The 24,609-nt window shown below is 46.8% G+C and overlaps 1 protein-coding gene across 1 annotated transcript in view; it reads left to right on the top strand.

Moving 5' to 3' along the window:
* The first annotated feature begins 1,439 nt into the window (after positions 1 to 1,439).
* Positions 1,440 to 24,609, top strand: part of WDFY4 (WDFY family member 4) — a 230,467-nt gene continuing 207,297 nt past the window's right edge. The window contains exons 1-4 of the mRNA XM_026658165.2: positions 1,440 to 1,691; positions 18,278 to 18,392; positions 19,049 to 19,152; positions 20,625 to 20,768. Coding sequence (XP_026513950.1) covers positions 1,440 to 1,691; positions 18,278 to 18,392; positions 19,049 to 19,152; positions 20,625 to 20,768 — 615 coding nt within the window. The remainder of the gene's footprint in view (positions 1,692 to 18,277; positions 18,393 to 19,048; positions 19,153 to 20,624; positions 20,769 to 24,609) is intronic.

Raw genomic sequence — 24,609 nt, 5'->3', positions numbered from 1 at the left:
GAGTAGAGAGCTTAGATGTAACAATTAAACGATTGTAAGCAGAGATGGTAGACGATAGTAATTGGAACCTGCTGTCTTCAGCCGTCTGCAGTTCCTTGATTTCCCCCCAATGCCACCTTTCAAGGCAGAGGCGGGACAGCCCGGTATCATGCATTCCCGCGGCCCAGCCTGAATTGCATGCTGTTGGCTGAGCTGCAGTTGCACCTGGTGGCCACTAGAGGCAGCTGTGCTGCATGGTGTTAGGTGGCTGCCAGTGTGGAACCTGCCCCGAGGAGGAAGTGGTGATGATGGCAAATGGAATAGACAGGGAGTGAGGTGGGCAGAGGAGTGGGTGGTGGTGGTGGTGTGTGTGTGTGTGTGTGTGTGTGTGTGTGTGTGGTGGGTGTGGAACTGGGCTGAATGAGGAGGAAGAGACTGGAGGGGAACTGAGGCAGGGAAGCACAGAAAAGGGGGGTGGTAGGCCGTGACTGAGCGGGGGGGAGGGGGCACAGAATAGGGGAGCTGCTCCAAGCTGAGCTGCCAGGCACTGCACTTCACTTTAAGCACGTGAGCAGTCCCACTGACATGCTTACGTGCTTTTCCGGCTCGGGGCCGGAGCACTCCACATCCTGCAGGATCGAGCCCAAATGGCCAGGAAGGACGTGGGAAGCAGTAAGACTTAAGGGTGATAGTGGACAGCAAGTTACAGTTGAGCTTATGGGGGGATATGGCTGCAAGAAAGAGGCACTGGGTGAAATCCTGTCCCCAACTGAAGTCTATCAGAATTTTGCCATTGACTTCAGTGGGGCCAGGACTTCACCTCATGTGATTTGGTGATTCATGACCAGCGGGATCATGTCTTGGAGCAGGGAGGCCTCTGTACATGGGTCTTTTGAGACTGCATATAAATTCTGCATCCCGTTTGGAGCATGCTGACACCCAACAGATGTGTACAAAGTGAAAGGGATTAATAGAAGACCAAGAAAAATAACTGTGGAGCTTGGGGGGCTGGTTAGCCTTTCTGACTGGGGAAGACTTAACTAGCTAACTACAGGGATCTGTTACTCAGCAGCTTCTGAGTGTTGAGATTGTTTCTGGGTATTGCACCTTTAATGGGCTGCAACTGCCATTTGGTGAGGCAGCAAGTGCAGCATGTTACAAGTGAAACCCACACCATGTGCTCTCTCCTGGAGAGTTTATTCTGGTGGCTGCCCTTAGTTTGAAAAGAAAGCAACTGAGACTGAGTCTGGCTGTTTCCCCTGTGCAAAGAGCAGTCAATCAGCTCTTCATGGAAAATCCTACAAGAAAATAAGTAAGGTTGCCAATTTTGGTTGGGCATATTCCTGGAGGTTTCATCGCATAACATAATCTTTAATTCCTGGGGACTCCAGGACAATCCTGGAGGGTTGGCAACTTTAAAATAACCCTTGTTTTTAAACTCAGGTCTGTTTGGCCACGGCATGGACCCAGCAGAGGAGCTCCCAAAGCAGCAGGGGGATTTCCTGGATGAGACGGGGCAGAAGCCAGGACCTGACAATGATGTGGAAGCCCCGGCGCAGCCTGAGGCCAGTGGGGAGGGGCAGCACCAGTGCCCCGCTCTCCTGTGGGACACCCTAGCCAAGCAGTTTCTGGAGTACGAGCAGGCGTCTCCTTATCTCATCCCAGAAGAGCAGCAGAGGAGGCTGCTGGGCTTCCTTCCCCTCTTCCTAAAGGTTTGCTCTTCTGCTATCTTAGGGGCCTGGCTAGAGGCTTTACCCCTAATTCTCTGTTGCCCTGCACCTAGCGTGGTCATCATTTACACTGTGGGTGGGCGTATGCCCTGTATGCCACGGGGTCTGTTCTGTAGCTCCCTCGTGGGGTGCTTTTGTCCTTCAGCCACCCTTCTAATAGCCCCTGCAGTGTGTGTGATTACACTGGGAAGCTGCGCTTTGTGGGCCTGGGCAGTTGGAAGCAAAGGATCTGCCAGTGGATGGGCACGTTTCAAAGCGGGGTTGGGACTGGTGGGGTGTGGGAAGGATTAGACCAGCGGTGCCCCTTGTTAAGAAAGGATGCGGATCAGGTCTGGGTACAGGTTAGGCTGGGATGGGCAAACTGTTTGGTTTATGCAACCTGATGGATAGAGAGCACAGAATAAATGATGTCCAGATCGAATTCTTGGAATAATAATACCTAGCTCTTACACAGTCCTGTTCATTGGTAGATCTCAAGGTGCTTTACAAAGGAGCAAAGGGCACACTTCCACATGAAAGCCAGTTAACTGTAACAATCATGCTGTTGATGGTCCATGTGTCTGTTGCAATATGTACTTTGTGCTCTGAGCCATTTTACAGAAGGAGAAACTGAGGTACAGAGAGGTGATGTGACTTGCCCAGGGTCACCCAGGAGGCCATTGGCAGAAATAGGAATAGACCCTGGATCTCCTGAATCCCAATCAAGTGCTCTAACCACGAGGCCGTACTGCCACTTACTACAGACACTTCCCCCCAGAGCTCCCATTTGCAAGAGGCTTCAGGATAAAACCCAGTGAGTGCTGCTTCCAGAGGGGCTACACTCACCATCTTCCACATCCCCTGCTGTTGACTGAAACCTGGAATGCTGCTTTTGTTTGACAGGGGACAAATATGCAGCCAGAGTGGTGAAAGGAGCTCTGCTCTTACAGCAGTAGGCACGGCAATAGAACCTACTGGGATGGATAGAAAATTGTTCCTAGTTTCAAATACATTATGGCTGCATAAAGGATGCTGTCGCTTCAAACTCAATCTAGCTGCAAATCTCAGTATGTAACAGTCAGTCTTCTCCTGAAGATCCAAGTAGCGATGGGCCAGAACATTTAGATCCAGATTTCAGACACCTCCTCCCACAATGATATTTTCCTGCAAAAGTTTCTTGGTTTTGATGACACCCCGTTTTGGGGGCAAGTTTTTGCTATTCATGGTGTGTGATTGATTAGTCACCAAAGTCACTGTTTCTGCTCCCAACTAGTCAAGGCAATCTTTCTCAACAGGAATGTGGGGAGGCAGGAACCATAGGTCTGGACGGTTCATAGCTTTTGCATAGTTGCACAGATTGCTGTATGCAAATTGCCCCCCTGGGGGGCCAAATAGCCCCAAAGGAGTTGGGAAAAGGCAGGGAGTGGGAGCATAGTGCACCATGTGTGCTGGGAGGCACAAAATCATTTACACCTGGCAAGGGACATAAAAGGCAATAAAAAGAGGTTCTTTAAATACATTGGGAGCAAGAGAAAAGGAAGGAAAGTGTAGGTCCCCTACTTAGTGGGGAAGGAGATCTAATAACTTATGACATCAAGAAGGTTGTGGGGTTTAGTGCCTATTATGTTTCAGTCTTCACTAAAAAGTTGAATGGTGACCAGCTACTCAGAAGTAATCTATCTTCAATAACTCCGGGAGGATATGTGAGGTCATAGAGGACTAGAGAAGGGCAAACATAGTGCCTGTCTTTAAAAAGAGGACATGGGAATTATAGACCAGTCAGCCTACCTTTGATACCTGGAAAGATACTGGGACAAATTATTAAACAATCTGGGGATAAGGTTATAAGGAATAGCCAGCATGGATTTGCCAAGAAAAAATTGTGCTAAACCAACCTAACTTCCTGTTTGATGGGGTTACTGGCCTAGTGGATGGGGGGAAGCAGAAGATGTGATATATCTTCATTTCTTATTAAGGCTTTTGATACAATCCCACATGACATTCTCAGGGAAATGTAGTCTAGATGAAATTGCTATAAGGTGGGTGCACAGCTGATTGAGAGACCGTAATCAAACAGTAGTTATCAATGGTTTACTGTCAAACTGGGAGGGTGTATGTAATGGGGTCCCTCAGGGGTCGGTCCTGGGTTCAGTATTATTAAATAGTTTTGTTAATCCATTTGGATAATGGAGTCGGGACTATGTTTATAAAATTTGCAGATGACACCAAGGTGGGAGGGGTTGCAAGCACTTTGGAGGACAGGTTTGGAATTCAAAACCACCGTGACAAATTAGAGAATTGGTCTGAAATCAACAAGATGAAATTCAATAAAGACAAGTGCAAAGTACTTCACTTAGGAAGGAAAAATCAAATGCACAACTACAAAATGGGGAATAACTGTCTAGGTGGCAGTACTGCTGAAAAGGAGCTGGGGCTTCTAGTGCATCAAAAATGAAATGTGAGTCAAGAATGTGATGCAGCTGTGAAAAAGGCTAATATCACTCTGGGATGTATTAACTAACACGAGTGCTGTATGTAAGACACGGGAGGTAATTGTCCTGTTTCACTCAGGATTGGTGAGGTCCCCGCTGGAGTGCTGTGTCCAGTTCTGGATGCCATCTTTTAGGAAAGATGTGGACAAATTGGAGAGTCCAGAGGAGAGAGACACAAATGATAGAAGGTTTAGAAAACCTAACATGTAGAGAAAGGTTAAAAAAATTGGCTGTATTTAGTCCCAAGAAAAGAAGACTGAGGGGGGACCTGACAAGTTTTCAAACATGTTAAGGGCTGTTATAAAGAGGATGGTGATCAATGGTTCTCCTTGTTCACTGAAGTTAGGACAACAAGTAATGGGCTTAATCTGCAGCAAGGGAGTTTTAGGTTAGATATTAGGAAAAACTTTCTAACTCTAAGGGTAGTTGAGCTCTGGAACAGGCTTCCAAGGAAATTGTGGAATCTCCATCATCCACGAAGAAGTGGGTATTCACCCACGAAAGCTCATGCTCCTATACGTCTGTTAGTCTATAAGGTGCCACAGGACTCTTTGCTCCATCATTGGAGGTTGTTAAGAACAGGCTGGACAAACACTTGTAAGGGATGGTCCAGGTTTATTTGGCCCTGCCTCTGCGAAGGGGCCTGGACTTGATGACTTTTTGGGTCCCTTCCAGCTCTGCATTGCTCTGATTCTGTGCTCCCGGAAGGACTGTGAAATCCACACCTAAGCTCCCCCATCTCCAGTTCCGGCCATCCTCTAACTCAGGCCTGTGCCTGTCAGGTACAACATGGTCCATGACAGCTAATAAATAACATCTTTTCCAGTCCATGTTTTCAGATAAATAGTTGCTTGTGATAAAATCCATGACTCTTTTGGGTTTGGCCAGTATTTCACCAGTAAAACGGCAGCCGTCTGAACTCTCAGGAGCAGTGAATGATCTGCCTCAATGAATGAATGAGCAAACGCTTTGTGTTCATCCATCACTCCTTTTTTGTACTGCTTAACCAGCCAATGGCCCGTCCGGTCCTGTCGGGATGTGAAGGTGTGCTGCTGGTGAGCCTGAGTGTTTTAAACCTGAGGCTTCCCCCACTGTGCCTGTGTGTTCGTGTAGCACAAAGGCCTGGTTAATGTTCTATCGGGTGAAAAGCGAAAGCCTCACTCAGCTGCCACTTTCTCCTTCCCCTGGGGATTTGTTCGCATACAAGTGTGACTGTCCCAAGTTCAGGAACCTGCCCTCCTCCTGCCTACAACAGACTTTGTATGCGTGGGGGGAAACCCTTACCCCTCTGAGTCAATGGCAAAATTCTGACTGACTTCCAGGGGACCAGCATTTCAGCCTTGACCTTTAAAAGACACTCTGCTTTGACTCAGGCGCTTATCAGCTTGGCTGGTTTCTGTCGGCAGGGCCCACATGCTTTTTAAACACATTAGAGCAGGGGTGGCCAACGTGAGCCTGAGAAGGAGCCAGAATTTACCAATGTACATTGTCAAAGAGGCACAGTAATATGTCAGCAGCCCCCCCATCAGCTCCCCTACCCCGCTCTCAGCACCTCCCACCCACCGGCACCCCTGCATTAGAGGCTGTGCCATTCCACTCCGTTCCCCATGCGTTGCCTGGAACAGTGCAGCAGTGACACACAACCCCTGCAGAGGGCGCAACCTCGCCCTGAGTTTCTGTTCTCCCTTCGCTAGCAGCGCTTCTCTCCGGGTTCCCCCGTTGCGCTCTGACTGGATTAGGGGCCGCCCACTCCTTAGCAGTAGCGTAGCTAGGGGGGAGCAGGGGGAGCGGCCGCTCCCCCACTGAGCACATTCCCCAAAAGTGGTGCCTTTTTAATTTTTACACTCGCGCGGGGACAATGTTGCGGGGTGAGACCTTGGAAGCGCCTCTTTGCTCCCAGCTGTCAGCTCGCGGCGCAGAGGGCACGCCTGTCCCTTTAAACCGGGTGGGAGGGGGCGTTCCCATGGTGCCTAGCGGTGGGCGGCTTGGATTTTAAATCCTAGCAGCCAGCGGCGAGAGCGGGGCAAGGTCAGCAGCCGCGCGGGGAGCAGGGCAGGGTTCGGGAACCGCGGGCAGGGGCGGGGCAGGATCACGAGCGCGGTGGCCGGGAAGAGGGTGAAGCCACCGGGCGCAGCGGAGCCCGGGAAGGGGGCTGGGGCTGGGGCCAGGGCACTCACCAGCAGCAGAGCGGGAAGTGGAGCAATGTGGCCCCAGCCCGCTCCACTCCCCCAGCTCCCAGTCGTGGCACTCCGCTTCCCGCCACCGGTGACTGTGGTGTGCGGGGAGGTTGGGGAAAGGTTCTTCCCCACCCCCCACTCACCGGCGGCGGGAAGCGGAGCGACGCAGCCCCAGCCGGTTCCGCTTCCCTTGCCCCTGCCCCTACCCCTACCCCAGCCGTGTTGCTGGGGGGAAGGGAAGGGGGGTTAGGGAAAGGTTTCCCCCCCCACACTCACCGGAGGCGGGAAGCAGAGCAACGCGGCCCCAGCCTGCTCCGCTTCCCTTGCCCGGGCCCCAGCCATGTCGCTGGGGTCGGGGGATTGGGGAAAGGTCCCTTCTTGCCCCCCCCACTCACCAGCGGCAGGAAGCGGAGCAGCCCGGCCCTAGCCCGCTCCACTCTGCTAGCTCCCAGCCGCGTCGCTCCACTTCCCGCTGCCGGTGAGTGCGGGGAGGTTGGGGAAAGGACGCCCCCCTGCACTCACCGGCAGTGGGAAGCGGAGCGACGCGGCCCCAGCCTGTTCTGCTTCCCTTGCCCCTGCCCCAGCCGTGTTGCTTGGGGGCTGGGGAAAGGTCCCCCCTCCCCTGCTGCACTCACCGAGCTGGCTGGGGCCGGGCTGCTCCGCTTCTGCCGCTGCCGGTGAGTGCAGGGGGGGATCCCTTCCCCCAAGCTCCCTCCCCTGAGCGACACGGCTGGGGTGAGGGAAGCAGACAGGGCTGGCTCTGACTTTTTTGCTGCCCCAAGCCATAAAAAACAAAAAGAAAAAACCCAGGGCGCAGGGCAGCCGGACCCAGAGGCAAAGGAAAAAACAACAACCAAAACCCCAGGGTGCAGGGTGGCCGGACCCAGAGGCAAAAAAAAAAAAAAAAAATAGGGCAGCCATGCCGCCCTAGGATTGGACGGAATGCCGCCCCTTACAATCTGCCGCCCCAAGCACAAGCTTGCTTGGCTGGTGCCTGGAGCCCTGGAAGCGGAGCAGGTTGCTCCCTGTTTCCCGCTAATCCCCTGGGACACTCTGGGCCTGCGGGCCCCCAAAAGTGCCCCCACAGCTCCTGCCTCCCAGACCCTCCGGGTCTTCGGCGGCAGGACCTTCAGTGCCACCGAAGACACTCGGAGCGAGTGAAGGGCCCGCCACCAAAGACCCGGAGCGCTGCCGGGTGGTAAAAGCGCCGCCGCGGCCCCTACAGAAGGCCCCGCCGGCGGGTGGCCCTTTTTTTTTTTTTTTTTTTGCTCCCCCTGTTCCCTCCACCTGGCTACGCCACTGCTCCTTAGGTAGGCTTGGCCAGCCACAGCCCCCAGTCGGTATCTGGCCTGGGCTGGCACACACCCAGGAATCCAGGCTTATTAAGGGAAGGAGAAACTATCTCTGTTGGAAGGGAAAGGAATCAGAAGTGAAGCTGCTTTGGCTTCGCTGCTCTGGCCCCTGAGCTAGCTAGATTAATGCTCACATGGGTATGTCTACACTGGCTGCAATTGCACCTCATGACTGCAGTGTAGACATACCCCTAGAGGCAGGCTGGTGAGGCAGCTGAGAGGAGAGGACAGGGAGAGGCGGCTGCTCTTCTCTAGAAGGCAAGGGCCCAATCCTGCCCAGGCACCTTCATCACCCTGTCCCCTGCAAGGACAAAGAGGCCCTGTCACTTCATGAGACTCCTTGTGGTAGTAAATTTAGAGGATTGGGCACTAAGAGCTGGTTACACAACCCCTACTCTCAGGGACTGGGGACTGGTTTGGCCCTGGCACGAGTTAGGGCATCCCTGACCTCTGAAGTGTCCCCTCTGGGCTACCGTAAGGGTGTAGAAATCCCTGGGGTGCATGTCCGGCCATTCTGCCTCCTGGATCGATCCACGCCTCCCTCCTCCAACCCCGTCCCTATCCGAGAATGCTGGCAGCGCAGAGCTGGTGGAGCTGGCTCTAGGAATGGACCAAGGATATTTCCTAGGGGAGGTTGTGGGGCACTTGCTTATCCTCCGGCTCTAGTGCACTAGCCTAGCTGGCAATAAGGGGCCATGGGGCAGTTGCGATCTGGCCCCTGGGCAGCAAGTGTAATTCCTTGTGGGCTCTGTGGGGAGCGGAGTCCTGATTCTACCACCAGAGACCTGTGGAAGTGAAATTGTTCTGTAAAACTCCCTGATGTGTCTTGGTCATCCCAGGATGATTTAGGCAGTGTCTCAGCAGTGGTGAAAAAGAGCATTTTCCAGCACTTCCATGCAAAGTTGGATTTGTCTCAAGGAAATGTTGAAATCCAGAATTTTAAACCTTGAGGGTTTCATCCAAGATGGACTCACTTCCATGTGAAAAAACGGTTACTCCAAACTGATGCCATTTTGGAGCAAAACATTGCAAGTTTCTTGTGACTGATAGGGAGGAAAAACACAAAGTTGCAATGAAACATGAAAGCTTCAGACACCAAGCAATCAGAGCACTGTAGGCCTGGAAGGGACCCCCAAAAGTATCAAGTTGCCAATATTTCACACAGCCTTATTCAGCAGTTCACAACCCAATCAATCAACAAGAAATAAGCTGGAGTTAGCCAGTAGTGACTATATATAGGAGCTTCAGAAAATCTTCTTTGCTATTCAGCATTACTTCTATGGAAGGGATATTTTTTGGAGTGAAACTTTCAAAGGATTGAGGACGTTAGCCATCCAGCTTGCTGTTGCAGAAGTTCTTTTGACTGTACACCCAAAGCTAGAAATCTAAGGATTTAGAGCTATGCAGAAAGGCAGGAAGTCATATTTATTTTTGATCTACCACTATGACGAAAAAAATAATTTTTAGCACATCTAGGAGGAAGGGTTTCTCTTCCTCATGATGCATGCTCAGAACTGCAGAGACAGTCGCATTTTTAAACAAGGTCTCCTTGGCCATATTCACACCCCTTGTGCATTTGCTTTCCACATACATCCTAGTATGACTTCTGGTGGAAAGTGAATTCCCAGAACTCACTACTACCCACTGATAGTGAACTTTAAATTCTTAAGGACCTTGAATGGCTACACTGCAATCCAGAGAGGGAGCCATGAACTCCTTGGGGCCATAGGTTCATTACAATGTTTTCAGTGAAATGTTTTCCCAGTTCCCTGGGACGAATCAGCAGAACTTTGGACAGTGTGAGCATTCTGGGCCAGATGACCTAGAACTCTGCAGATTTGCATCACAGAGAATCGAACCCTTTAACACTGAAGAGAATCAGGATTTTTAACATCTGGTCTTTTTCTTCTTTCTTGTGAAATCCTCCCTCCCTCCCTGGCCTGTACTTAGGGATCAAAATCCCTGCTCAGTTTGTGTATGTCGTAAGGCTTTCAGCCACGGGAGGTGGCTGGGGGGACTTGTAAGCCCCAGTTCCTCATTCTAATTAAGATGATTGCCCTTTGCAGTACCTTCCTCCCCCTCTTTGTCTTTTCCTTCCTCTATGCATCACTCCATGGCCATTACACGTTTGGAACCTTTGCACTTAAGTAGTATTTGTGTTCTATTTCCCGCGGCTGTAGGCAGGAGGAGGGGACGGGTGCTCCACAGGCGGAGCACAGGAGCTCCATGAGTCATCCGGGCCCACAGTCTCACAGGATTAGTGGAAACACATTGTGCATGTGACTCACATCCAAGCCAGGGCAGGGCAGTGCGACCCCTATAGCTTCTCCTGTGGCTCTTCATGCTACTGAGAGCGTTGGAGTTATTGATTTATTATACAGTTGGCTTTTGATCCAGCCAAGATCTCCTATCCTGCCCTCCAGCACTGGGCAGGAGCTGATGCTCCAGAGGAACATTAATTCCTCCCCAATGGAAGTGTGACAAGGTCTATGATCCTGCATAGGAAACCATGGCTCTTCTTCTGTTGAGCTACCCTGTTAGTAGAGTTAGAACCCTGTGTAAAACTGCCGAGTGTATTTTGTTGACTCACTGAGGCAGATGCAGCGTGAGAGGAGGTGTGGCAGGAGAGCTGGGCATGGCAAATGCTACAGAGACAGGGTGGTGCCATAGGAAAGAAACGTGAGGAATAGCCAGGGTTGGCGAGAGAGCTCAGGCTGAGGTTTGTTATATGAGTTACCAGTAAAGGAAGGGAGTCGGTTTGACCTTCAAGTCTGAGAGCAAGTTGGGCATGACACCTGCTCACCACTGGGTCTGGGGAGACAGAATATCCGGAGTTGGGAGAGTGGCCAATATCATTGAATCCATTGAGCCATTGAATCCAACTCCTCTCTTGGAGTGCACATTGGGAGTGAGGTGGCCTTTCAGCAAGGTTTTTGCACTAGCACTGTGTTACGATGAAGCTGTGGGTGTACCATTGCTGGATCCAATTGGAATTGCACAGCTTTCTGACCTGGGCCCTATTCTGCTAGCGGCTAGTGAGTCTTCTTCTAAGTGGTAGGGGCTTGTGCTTTTAGAGCAAGAAGATTGGAGGTCTATTCCTGTTGTCACCCTGAAGTGGCAAGGGTACGCACTATGGAGACAACCATTACATCTCAGTAAGTGCCCCCATGGATTTCTTGCAGTTCCATTTGCTCTGCTGAATGATCCCCGCCACTATGCAAGGTAGTGGTGGGGCAGTATATGACCAAATATCTACAGCACAGGTTCTCAGTTACAAGAACATTATTTTAATTTGGCTTGACACTTATAATGTGTATATATAAATATTATTGATTGGGTTAAAAACAGAATTGGTAGGGGCACAATGCAATCACACTCTGCTCATTTGTAGCAAGAATGTACACAGTCAATACAACTTATAATGAACTTAGATACAGAAGAATTTCTCTTCCAGTGAAGCAGAAGGAGAAGCCTGGATGGTCTCCCTGCATTGCCTTCTGCACATTTCACTTGCAGGTATGCTGAAGCTCTGTGCTCAGAGAGCTTCTGTTCTGTGAAAACAATGGCTTTGCAGTCAGTGGGTTACACTGCAGATAAAGACTGGGTCCTAGGAAACGGACAGATTGCCATACTCTTGCTCATATTGCATAGGGGCTTGCAGTTTGCGATGTCTGCTCCTGACTGGGTAGGAATTGCAAATATCTTGGTATTTTTGTTACCTTGTCTCCTTCACTTGTTTGTCTCATGCAGCCCTTAAGTCTTATCTTTTAGACTGTAAGTTCTTTGGGGCATGCACTATATGTTTGTACAGCTAGCACAATGGGGCCCCAACCTGGCTGTTGGTCACTATTGCAATAGAAATGTTAAATAATAAGTCGGGATTGGGGTACTATGCATTGTGGATGAAAGTACCACCGTCTGCTCCAGAGCCATTGGTTTGGTGCAAAGGCCTTAGTCCAGGTTGTTTTTGACGCTTTGGAGAAGAAACAGTTTTATAAGTCCCAGTTAGGAAACCTGTTATGTGGATAAAAATGGTAAATGATCTACTCGGTCAGTGCAATGGAAAACCAGCCATTAAGCAGCCATTTAGAATGGGTAAAATTAATAAAATGGCACTTCTTCCCCTCCACAATTTTGACGAAAAAAAGATTTAATAATAATACCTGGTATCCTTCGCTCCATTGTACAGATAGGAAAATTGAGGCACAGAGATTTGCCCACGGTGACCCAGCAGGCCTGGAAATAGAACCCGAGTCCTACTCCAGTGCTCTCTTCACAAAGCCACACTATCTAACAACCAGATCAGGGGATGGGAGATCAAGGCTTCTGGGTTTTGTTGTCAGCTGTGCCACTAACTCACTGTCCAGCCTTGGGCAGGTCATGTATTCTCTGTGATGTGTCTTCTCCTCGCCAATCCCCGCATCTGTAATTGTGAGACAATACCCTGGCTCAGAGGTGCTTGTGATGCTTTGTGGAGTGGTTGCAGACCCTGGGCTGTAAGTGTCTGTTGTCATTATTTCAACACTTCAGAAATGAACTATTTCCTTTAGTCGGATTTAAGTTGTACCAAAGAATCAGTTTGTCAACCGAGTGAAATAAGGCCCTATGCTCAACTTGATGGCATTTCTCGGTCTGTCTGTAATGTGATAACTCTCTTGAAAACCGCATCCGATCAATTCCAAGATTCCAGGGAACGTTCTAGAGAGACAAGGTGGGTGAAGTAATATCTTTTATTGGACCAACTTCTGTTGGTGAGAGAGTCAAGCTTTTGAGCCACACAGGGGCTCTTCTTCCGGTGTGGGAAAGGTATTACAGCTAAGTACAAGATCAAACAGATAGTTTTAGCATAAGTAGTTAGCACATATCCTAAGGCAGTGGTATGCAAACGGGGGGTGCAAGAGGTTCTCTGCAGGGGGCACAAAGAAACTTTTGTTAATATCACTTTTCACAGCAGACTTACTAGCGCCACCTTGCCACCCTTATTTCTGCGATGCTGCTGGTGGCGGCACTGCCTTCAGAACCGAGTGGCTGGAGGGCGGTGACTGCTGGCTGGGGCAATGTTCTTTGCAGAGAAGGATTTAAAACATATTCCCACACAGGACTCTACAGCAATGCACAGATTTTGGTGCCATAAAAAGTGCCAAGCAAAGACTCTAGGGATAGTCAGTATCGAGTGCATGGTTATTGTACGTATTCTTAAAGGTTAGTTTGATCTTTTTCAAACAAAATGGATAAGTTGGTTGTGGATGGTAATAGTAAATGTTGCAGTGTTTCTGATTCCTCATCAGATACTAACGTTACTTCAATAGAAGTTAAAAAAAAACCCAACAACCCACTGATATGGAGGGTAATGCAGCTGAACTTGTATGTGAACCTTCAACAAGTGTTAGCGCTAGTAAGTCTGCTGTGAAAAGTTATATCAAAGAACCTTTAAGTCTTAACTTAAGAAAATATCAAGATAAATATATAAAACTGGGATTCTCATGGACTCTTGTCAATCATGAGCAATGACAACTATGTGTTTTGCGTTCTGAGGTATTAGCAAATGACAGCATGAAACTGTCGAAGCACAGATGATACGCTATGATTGTAACGCTTCTGCCAGGTGGAGCCGGCAGCAATCAGGGCTGGGTTCAATATCTAGGGGTTCCTCTTCAACAATACAACACAGAACAGGCTCAAGCCCCCACCCAGTAACCTGGGAAAATTACACACCTCCCCGGGCGCCTCTGAGAGGCAATACTTCCCCACTCGTAAGCACAGAGTCTGAATGTAGAAAATAAACTTTTAATGAAAGAACGGAAGTCACCAGACGTTAATTAGGGAAAATGCCACAAGCAGGATTCATAAACATAAAACTGTGAGCAGGACACTCACCCCAGAGTGCATGGGGCAGTGCCTTCTGCCTCCTGTTCTTGAGTTCTACAACCAAAAGTTCCTTTACTGTGCCCCTCTCGGCTCCCTCACCAGACTCCACTCACAGTGGTTGTCCTTGGTCAGTGAGGACCCAGAGTTCAGAGGTGCAGCTGTGTGAGTTCACCTCCCACCTGGGGAAGAAGGCACTTTGCTTGCTCTGCCATTAAGCACTTGCTCTGGCTGGCTGCCCCGCCAGCTGTGGTTCCTCTCTGCCAGCTGCCCTGCCAGCCACTGTGCCGCTCATTGTCTCACCAGCACCGTTCCACTCATTGGTAACCTTCTGCCACCTGCGTCTCTGCTGTGACCTCTGCAGGTCAGTCCCTTGAGATTCCACCCAGCTCCTAGTGATTTTTAGCTCTTAGACTGGGCAGAGACACTGTCCTACCACAAGTGATTGTCAGCTCTTTTAAACACTTAAAATAACAAAAAGACTCCTAACAGAGCCCATATAGCTCTATTTTTGAGCAATGGGGAGGAACAGGTTAAACCAGATGTGAGACTCTTAGGGAGAATCCACATCTCCTGGTTGAGACACCTTGTACTTTCACAGGGCTCTGGCATTTGAGCCCCTGGCTTAACGAGGTCCTTTCAGTTGAGGGCGACCCCCTCATTTGGGACAGGTTAAGCACAGTTCTGCTCCCCTTTATTCATACAATAAAGACAACAACATTGATAACAACATTTCACTACCCCTGCATTCAATACTAAAGTGATTTGTAGTGCCAGCCACTTGATCACTTTGAGCGACATCTGCTGGATATCTATGCAGAGTAGGTGTGTTCATGTAAATACAGTTTGTTCCTGAAGTCTCTCTCTCTCCCAGCTAGCTGTTAGGGGAGAATTCATTCAGACCCTGCTTACATCCTCCCTCCACAATTACAAAACATTCTGAACACGCAAATAAAGATGTTAATTTTTTCAAAAGCCATGCTAAGTTATTGAGCAGTCAAAGAGACATGATGAAAAAACAAGTGACTGTGCCATTAAAAGCTCTGAAAGCATCCCTGGAAGTAGCATATTTGATTGCTAAGTCAATGAAGCCGCACACCATTGGTGAGGCAGTAGTATTGCCAGCTGCGTAAAGATGTGTCAAATAATGCATGAAGATAGATATGGTGAAACTTTGAAAAATATTCCTTTGTTATAGGATACAGTGAGCCAGTGGATCAATTAACTTTCTGAAGCTATCAAATTGCAACTTTTGACTAGAGTTAAACAAAGCACAAAGTTTGCCATACAACTTGATAAGAGCATTCATATTGTGAATTTGGCTCAGTTCATTGTGTGTGTTAGGTATTGCTATGAGGAGGAAATTCTGGAAGTTTTGCTGTTCTGCAAATGACTTGACAGGCAAACTATGGGAGAAGACATCTTCAGTCTTGTGAATGAATTCCTCAGAGCACATGGCTTGTCAAGGTCTAATTGCATTGGCATGTGTACTGATGGCAGAGCTGTGATGTTGGGTCCCAAGAAGGGCTTCATAGGGAAAGTACTCGGCATTGCTCCCTACGTTAAATTCATGCATTGCATGATACACTGTGAGGCTCTGGCTGTTAAAAAACTAGAACCCGAAGCAAACAAGGTTTTGAATGATGCAGTGCAACTTGTGAATTTTGTAAAAGCAAGACCTTTAAAAAGCCGGCTATTTTCTATTCTGTGCAATTAAATGGGCAACCTTCTGCATGTGGAAGTCAGATGGTTGTCTCAAGGGAAGGTGCTTTGCTGTGTTGTCAGTCTCTCAAGGATGAACTCCATCTCTTCCTGTTGGAACACAACCCTGCACTGGTTCTTGATTCTTTGCTATCTCATAGACATTTCTGAGAACTTAAATCATCTCAACTCTTCACTCCAAGGAAATAACCACATCATCTTGGTGACAAGATTTCTGCATTCCTGAAGAAATTCACTCTGTGGAGAGAGAAATATGAAGAAGGAAATGCAGACAGTTTGCATCACCTCAGTGAATTCACAGCAGAATTTCAACTTGACCGCAAACAGACTGATGAAGTTGTTTCCAAACACCTGAAAAATCTCCCTTGAGTTATCGGAGAAGTTTCATGGATTGCCAGCCGAGGAGGTGGATTGGATTATAAACCCTTTTTGCACAGGTTTTGCAGCTACACATCTCCCTCTTGCGGAACAAGAAATGGAGTTAGAGTTGTCAAGTGATCTCACCCAGTCGATGGAATTCAAAGGAAAAGCTCTGAGAAGCTTTTGGCTCTCTGAAAAAGGAGTATCCAGGACTCTCCGCAATTGCCATGGAAGTGCTCTTGCCATTCACGTCCACATACCTATGTGAGAGTACCTTCGCCAAGCTGGTGGCAATCAAGCCCAAACAGGGCTCACAACTGCAGGTGGATAATGATCTCAGAGTAGCAGTTTCTGAGATAAAGCCGAGAATGGATGTTATTGTCTCAGAAATGCAGGCCCATCCGTTTCACTGAAGAAGGAACAGTTAATATGAGTGGTTACTTTTTTTTTTATTTGAATTTTTTTTTAAATACATTTGCAGTTTGTGATACTTTGTGTTTACTACTTCCTAATAACCTTTACCTACTCTTATAAATTTAGTAATAAAAATAAATTTTTAGTTCCTTCCACCAACTTGCAAAAAAACACAATTTCATATTACAGGTAATGGAGGGGAGTCATGACAAATGCTGTGAATGGTAAGGGGGAGCATGACTAGAAAAGTTTGCCCACCACTGTTCCCCTGTAATTATAGGGGGGAAAAGGGGATTAGTGGGTTACACATTATTGTAATAAACCATAAATCCAGTATCTTTATTAAGACCAGGATTTTTAGTGTCTAGCAAAGTTATGAATTGAAGCCCCTAGGCTTATCTTTTTAAAGTGTTGTGCAGGTTTCCTTTAGGAATGAGGACTGAAAGGTCAGATACAGAGTGATCGTTTCGTGATAAGTGTTCACCCACAGGTGATGTGGTGTTTTTGTCTCTTCCCTGTGTGAGTTAATTCGAGAGCATAGTGATTGTCTGGTTTCACCCACATAGTTGTTGTTGTGGCATTTAGTGCACTGGATGAGATACACCACATGCATGTGTAGGATCTATGGATCTTGAAAGGCATGTTGTGGGGATGTTGAGCATTGTAGCACTAGAGATAAGTCTGCAGGTTTTGCATCCGTTGTTCTGGCAGGTTCTGGTGCCACTTTCAGTTGGTGTGTGGGGAGCTTCCTTCTGATGAGGAGCTTGGTGAGGTTGTCTGAAGGCCAGAAGCGGGGGTTCAGGAAAGATTTCTTTCAGGATGAGGTCCCCACTGAGTATGGATTGTAATTGTTTGATGATATCCTGCATGGGTTCCAGCATGGAGTGGTAAGTTCTAGGCATCCTATTGATTTTGGTGAGAATTGGGAAAACCGGAAAAGCCTGACTTCCAGGAAAATTTTCTGACCAGAGTGGGTGAGTGAGGGAACTGTTCACGCTGGGGGTGAGGGCCCGGCAGGGCATATGGCTCAGCTGCAATGAAGCGTGCGATCCTCTAGTTTTACATTATTGTAGCTAAACCCTACCCAGCTAGGAATTTCAATTGCTGCTATGCTGCCTCCTACCACCTCTGAACCTCATAGACATAAGGGACCTCAAACTCAAGCTCCTAGTCCAAAAGCACAGCCTATAACCTAATGAGCCAGAGGAGAACAGTTGTCCTGTCCCTTTCCCTGCCCTTTGTTTTGTTTCCTTGTAGATTGTAAGCAGAGCTGGTTGAAAAACAGCATTTCCATCCTGCAGGAAATTCTGATATTTCAGCATTTGTTTTCATCCCAAATTGGGACAGGGTTGAAATGTTGAAACCTTCCAAAAAACTTTTGATCTGGAAATGTCGAGTTTTGCTGGTTTCAATCCAAACAAAATGTCGATGTTCCTGAATCAAAACATTTCAGTCTGTCAACCTGAAACTCAACATTTTGTTTTGGGTGAACATTATCTCTGAGTCAATCTGCCCTGCTGCAGTGCCTCATGGGAGTTGTAGTACTGGCTCCCGCTGTGACCTCTCTGTGGATGAGCCCATGCAGTGCCTCATGGGAGTTGTAGTCCTGGATCCCTCTGTGGTTTCTTTGTGCCTGAGCTGACACAGTGCCTAGGACTTTGACGGACACAAAAGGTTTTATTTAGATTTTCTCAACAGAAAATGCCACCAAAAATCTCGCTTTTCCTTTGGAAGACTTCACTGAAATCCCATTTTCCAATAGGCAAATGTTCTTTTCAAAATTTTTCAAACAGTTTAAATGTAAACTCCCCAGGGCAGGGAATGTGTCTTATGTGTTTGGAAAATGGCTAGTGCGTTTTGGGTGCTACTCAACACAAATTACAAATACTGTTGGCAGTGAGCAGTATAGGACCTATGAGACACAGTTGAGCAATTCCAGTTCTATCCAGTAGGGAGCAGTGGTGTATGCACATGCTCACCGGTTCCTTACATTATTCAAAGTATGTTCTTGGATCTTGTTTCCAACTTCAGAGTCCTGCAGTTTCAGTCTGGCAAATGTTGCTTGAGGAATTATCCTGGTGGGATTGGCTAAAAACCCTGGTTTGGTCAATTTCAGCTCTCCCCACTGGGTCCAAGTGCTTCTCCATCCACATAGACATCCTGCATCAGCAACACCTAAACAGTTGTTCCCATTTTCTGTATTTCAGGCCTGGGAAGAGTCTGCTGGGATAGTCTCTTTCCCGAACATTCAATTTTTAGCAAGTGAGGTTTCCAAACTTCTGACCAAAGAAATCAAGAAGAAGCTAAACGGCAAACCTGCAGGTAATAGCCAGAGGTCACATGGCCTGGGATGTGCTCAATCCTGTGTGTTTTGTGATCCAAATTTAACCATGAGCTGTAATGTATTATGCTATGCATTTAAGGAAAGGTGGGGAAACAGCAATAGAAAATACTAAGTCAGATCTTTAGCTGGTTTAAACTGGCATTGACTTCAATAGAGCGTCACTGATTTACACCAGCTGTGGCCCTGGCCCCATCTGTGCCAAGTTAACTTGCTTTGAACCATTTGCATTTCCTGTTTTCTGATCTACCTGGGGACGATTGTAATAACTCTTAGCATTTTATTTCTTAAATGTTTGTTCTGTCTTAAAAATAAAAACAAAAGATCATGAGCCTTGCATTGCTTTCCCAGTGACCACTGTAAATTCCTTGAACTATTTGGTTGGCAGAGCTTATGAACTATGCTGGCATTGCCAGGGGAGGTTGTAAACTCCACGAACCAACTAATTTGCATTGCCTAACTGCTCACTTGGTGCCCCATCCAAAGCCTATTAAAGTCCTTCCACTGACATCAGTGGGCCTTGGGTCATGCCCTTAGTTAATATAGCTTTGCTAGTTTCACCCAGTGCACTAAGAGTTGCTCAGTACAATGTTGTCAGCTTCCTTAATGGAACTGAAGTCTACTGTTGTGATGATAGAGGACGCTCGGCTGGCCGTGGGGCAGTTGCTGCAGCTGAAAGGGGAAGAGGAAGATGGCTGTGTGCTTCTGAGATCGGTGTACCTCCTCTCACAGATTGACTCGGTAAGAGAAAGCAAAAGTGCACCTTCTCCCTGTAAAGGCCCGGGAGCTAGAGGAGTGAGGCAGCCGCTCCAGTAACAGAACCCCCAGTTTTCAGTAAGTGAGTATTGTCTCCAAGGCTTTATCCTTGAGCATTAATGTGCAGAGGTTATACCAAAACGTTACTCCCCAAGCATAAAATCAAAGATAAGATGCCCAATGTGGGTTACAAACTGGCCTTCAGTGAAAAGACAGGGGAGTTCTGCCCCACTCTGCCTGCCAGGCAGCTGTTTTTGCTCAGTTCCCCTGAATCGGCTTCAGTCCTGCTTTATTATTCCAAGCTATACACCTAGGGGAGACCTGAGCAGGGAACTAGCGATCTGCTGCAGACATGCTTGGAGTCTGCACCCTTTCACCCTGAAGAATCCTAAAGCACTTTGCAAGCTGTCTACATACAGCAGCACTGGAATGCAGCTACCTCTGGAGTGGAGGATGGCAGCAGCACTGCACAAGAACAGGGGAGGGAGAAAATCTGGCCCAGGGTTCCATTGCAAAGCCTGTTTCCTATGAAAAGAGCCATGTGACAGTTGATGTCCATGCAGCCCAGACAGGTGTCTTTTCATCCAAATATATGAAATTAAATCTTACACACAGCTGTTAAAGAACATTATCTATGTAACTGAGAGAGGCCCTTTAGACTGATTTATTGGTAGAGGCACAGTGTGATAGTTGCAGTGAGATCTGTGCTCTTCATACAGTTTAAAAGTTTGATATTTCATATAGCACAAGATGTCTTTAAGCTTTGTACACTACCCAACCCCTCCTCTATTTAGCTTGTTTCTGATCACTTCCCTGTAAGCTGAAGCAGCCACACTGTTACTTCCTCATTCCTGCGGTTGATTAGTTAGTACAAGGACTTTCTGGAGAAGGGAGGAAATTAATTCATTAGTGCCAGAAAAGTCAAGTCTCTTGGAAAGGTTGCCTCTTACTTTTAATCATGCTTTTTCTAAAACGTATGTGCAATGACTCAGCAGGTTGCAAACATGCAGTCATCACAGTCCTCTGCTAAACTGCATACATGCTGCTCCTGGCTTAGCATTACAGATCTCAGTTGCTATAGTCTGTTCCCAGTGGCTAAAGATGAGGCAGACACTGATATGAGCTGCTAGTCAGACTGCGGGTTGGATCCCTTGCATGACTCCACTACAGACTTCCTAGTGCAGGACATTTCAGGTGTCTGTATAGGCTCGGAGGAGCCATAAACACAGAACGTGGGACAGCCTAGTCAGGTAGCTTGTAGGAGGTCCAGTCAAGATGCCTGTTGCCCCATAGCAGGTACTGCCCAGCTACATGATCTTGTCACTATGATGCACGCTGTCTAGGACTTTCGAGTGACAGCAGGGATAGGATGCAGGAGTCCCGAGGCTGCAGGGTGAATGGATAGAAACTCAGGGAGAAGTACAACAGTCATTGTGTGTGATGTTTTTTCTATTTAGGGGACACTGTGGAACATCATCAAATCCGGACTTCCGGTTGCTCTGATGCAGTGCCTGTACCTTTTCTTCACCTTTCCTTTGGGGAAAGCCAGTGATGGAGGGACAAGGGAGGAGGACGAGCAAGTTCAGGAGATGTTTGTTCAGGTAAGGGATCCCCTCTAGTACTCCTTAGTTTTGAGCACTCAGGGACCCTGGAAGAGGAATGGATGCTGGTGCTCATTCAGACTTTGGAATGGAGTTTATCAATTTATCATGCTAAACCAGACATGTGTGGATTGTGCTGTTCTTTCCAATACTAGCCTGAAACTTTTCTGTCCAAAAGTTTCAGTTTTCCCATGTTTTGAACCAGCTTGAAATGAACATTTTTCTTTCGAATCGACATTTTGACTTAAAATGTCAGTTTGTTTTGTTTTTTAAAAACAATGTGACATTTTAAGTTGAAACAAAAATGTGTTTCTACATATCAGCTCAAAACGAGTCTTCATGCTGATATTTCCCATAGGAAAATCCAAAGTTTTTCATCAGAATTGACCCATTCCCGTGAAAAACGTTGCTTTGGCTGAAGCCACATTTCTCCTTGGGAAATGTGCTGCATGAGAAGTTCTGAGCAGCTCTGTGTCAGAGCCTGCTTGTTAAGTTGCATGAGTTTCCTTAAAAAAAAATGTTTGCACAGTTGTAGTAGCTGTAGTGGTCCTAGGAAATGAGAGAGACAAGGTGGGTGAGGTAATATCTTTAATTGGACCAACTTTTGTTGACGGAAGAGACTGAGACAAGCTTTTGAGCTACTAGAGCTTGTCCCTCTCTTGTCCACCAAGAGAAATTGGTCCAATAACAGCAGGGCCGGATTAAGACCTTTAGAGGCCCTAAGCACTGAAAAGATTATGGTGCCCCCCCATATGTAATTCAAAATAAAAACAATACTATATCGTAAAATAAAATTTTATTTTTCAAAATGACACAAAACTTACATGTATGCTGAAATTAAAATAGCTTCTTTCTAGATTTTCTGATTGCAAAATGCTGGATAAGTTCATTGAAGCTGACTCGAGGAAGCAAGTCCACTTCCATACACAATAGGGAAAGTGAATCAAGTCTGTCCTGACACATTGTTGTTCTCTGAGGGTTTTTTATTCTTTTCAGCTGAGAAAAAGAGTGTTCTGCGGAGCAGTTAGTAATCATCAATGTTAGAAAAATACGTAGTGCGATCTCTACATTTGGAAATACACATTGTATTCCGTCTTTCAATATTGTGTCATGAAGATCAATGTGACTGAATTTCATTTTTCCTGTTTCATTAAACTTTGCACGCATATAACAGTGGAACTGCAGTACTTCTCCACAGAGATTCATGTTCAAGTCAACAGGGTATGAGTCAGCTAGCTTTTGGGAACCTTGTGAATATTGTTCGTCAGATAAGTCCATATAGTTTAGAGAAGAAAATCTACTTGATACTTCTTTGTACACTTCAACTCTCCTCTTCATATGAGCTTCCAAGTGTATCAATTATAGCGTAGTAAGTAGATACACGACATTTGTCTCTAGGATTCAATGCTGTTTCTGTTGCACTGGTATCATTTGCTTGTTTTTTTCTGATTCACTTGCGGGACTGGGCTTCTTTATAGTTAGTATGAGGCACGATATTTTTGATATGTCTTCAAATCTTTCAAAATCATTCCTCAAAGTGTGTAAGTGGTCTGCTAATGATTGACAGAGGTCTGCACATGTTTTCAAATCCAATTCTTTTTCTTGGAGAGCTTGACTTGTGTGGTAAAAGCGTTGTAAAATTTCATTCCACATGGTCAACATGAATACAAACTCTAGTTTTTGCATCTTGTTTGCAATGTTTTCTGCCTCTCGTATAGTTTCTCCCTTTTGTGATTGGTCTTCAACTATACTTTCTAATGCATCCATATGCCCAAATATGTTTTAAGAACTGCCCATCGGTGTGTTGAGGCAGAGAAAAATGTATAAAGTAACTGGACTGTTGAGAAAAACCTTACTGCCACCGGACAATAATCAACAGCACTGCGGCCAACAAGATTGAGAGAGTGGGCAGCATAGTATGAATATGGCATATTTGTTCTGTTCTAAAAGCTTCTTCTGCATTCCTTAATAACGCCCTGACATGTTGGCAGCATTGTCATAAGATTGACCTCTGCACTTTGAGAAATCTATTTTGCAAACTTGGCACAGATAATGCAGTACTTGATTTGCCATTTCTTCACCAGTGTGGCTTTTCAAATTGAGGAATGTTATAAATCGTTCAACTGGTTTTCCATCTGTGGGAGACACATATCTTAGTACAATACTCAATTGATCAATATGTGAAAGATCAGGTGTAGAGTCGACAGATAAACTGAAGTACCCAGCAGTACTTATTTCATCCACAATAGCTGAACGAACTTTGTCACTCATTAGACCAATGAGTTCATCACATATTGTCTTGGATAAGTATGATGGGTTACCTTTGCCAGCATTCCCATATTTTGAGATATGGCCTGCTAAAAAATGGGTCAAACTGAGCCACAAGCTCCAACAATCCCAAGAAATTTCGATTCTGCAATGATCCGAATGTGTCATTTGATCCCCGGAAAGGCAGACAGCGTTCAGCTAATGTTTGAATAACAGCTATAACACGCTGCAAGACATGTTGCCTGTATTCATGCTCCCCTTTAATTTGTTCTTCCAATTTTTGTGTCAATCCAAAGCCCTGTCTTCGATTTAAATATGTCAACATTGAATCTCTGTGAGTAGTGCTATTTTCATGTTGTTCAATTAAAACAGTATTCCGCCAGTCACTAAATCCATCTGCAGCAAACCGGGATGTTGAAGGTTTATATGCAAAAAGTTTGCAAACAAAACAGTACACAGACCCTGTTGATGGTGAATACAGTAGCCATTCTCGAGTGTATTTCTCACCATTCGCTTTCATGCCGAAAAATATTTTTTGTGGACAATATCTTGTTTGTTTGCCATTGGTAAAAGTCTGACGTGATTTCTCAAATGGCCCAGGGCGGTGTGGACAGTCATTTGGTCCACAATCTACCCAGTAAGCTACATCATCAGTACTGAAATCAACCCACATACCAAGATCTTTTCTCCTATTATTTATAGCATGAGCAGGTTCAGTCTCTGACACATCCACACCTTCTAGAACAATGTCTGTTTTACCACCAGGAGTAGGATGATCAGTTACAGTCTCTGATTTCCTCGCATTATTTCGATCTACGTTAGTAGGACGCCCCCCTGATTTAGGTGGGGATAAGTAATAAAAAGAGAACAGAAAAACAGGGGAAGAGTGTGTAGTGGAGTGTAAGGAAGTCTAACAAAGTTCTGATTTTTCCCATGATGACTACTTCAATGCTTTTTTTGAAATATCAAATATCAAATTAAAAAAAAAATCTCATTTTTTTTGGTGCCCCCTGCTTTGCTGGTGCCCTAAGCACGTGCTTAGTCTGCCTATTGCGTAATCCAGCCCTGAATAACAGATATTACCTCACCCATCTTGTCTTTCATTTCCTGAAAAAGGGTACTGTTTTAGTCTCGTTTAGATTTGCTTTTGACTGCAGTGATATAAGTGTACTGTTGGCTGTCCCAGAACTCAGCAGGCTGCACGGCTGTACTGTGAAACCCATGGGAACCATATTCTAGGCTGGGGTGGGCAAACTTTTTGGCCCGAGGTCCACATTGGGGTTGCAAAACTGTATGGAGGGCTGGGTAGGGAAGGCTGTGCCTCCCCAAACAGCCTGGCCCCCGCCCCCTATCCGATGCCTCCCACTTCCCGCCCCCTGACTGCCCCCCTCAGAACTCCTGACCCATCCAACCCCTCCTGCTCTTTGTCCCCTAACCACCCCCTCCTGGGACCCCCCCCCGCCCCTAACCACCCCCAGGACCCCACCCCCTATCCAACCTCCCTGCTTCCAGTCCCCTGACTGCTTTGACCCCTATCCACACCTCCGCCCCTTGACAGGCCCCCCGGGACCCC

Source organism: Terrapene carolina, unplaced genomic scaffold (assembly GCF_002925995.2).
Source record: "Terrapene carolina triunguis isolate 2854851 unplaced genomic scaffold, T_m_triunguis-2.0 Scaffold402, whole genome shotgun sequence".
Taxonomy (NCBI): Eukaryota; Metazoa; Chordata; order Testudines; family Emydidae; genus Terrapene; species Terrapene triunguis.
The sequence above is the reverse complement of the archived record's forward strand: the minus strand, read 5'-3'. Positions and strand labels throughout refer to the sequence as shown.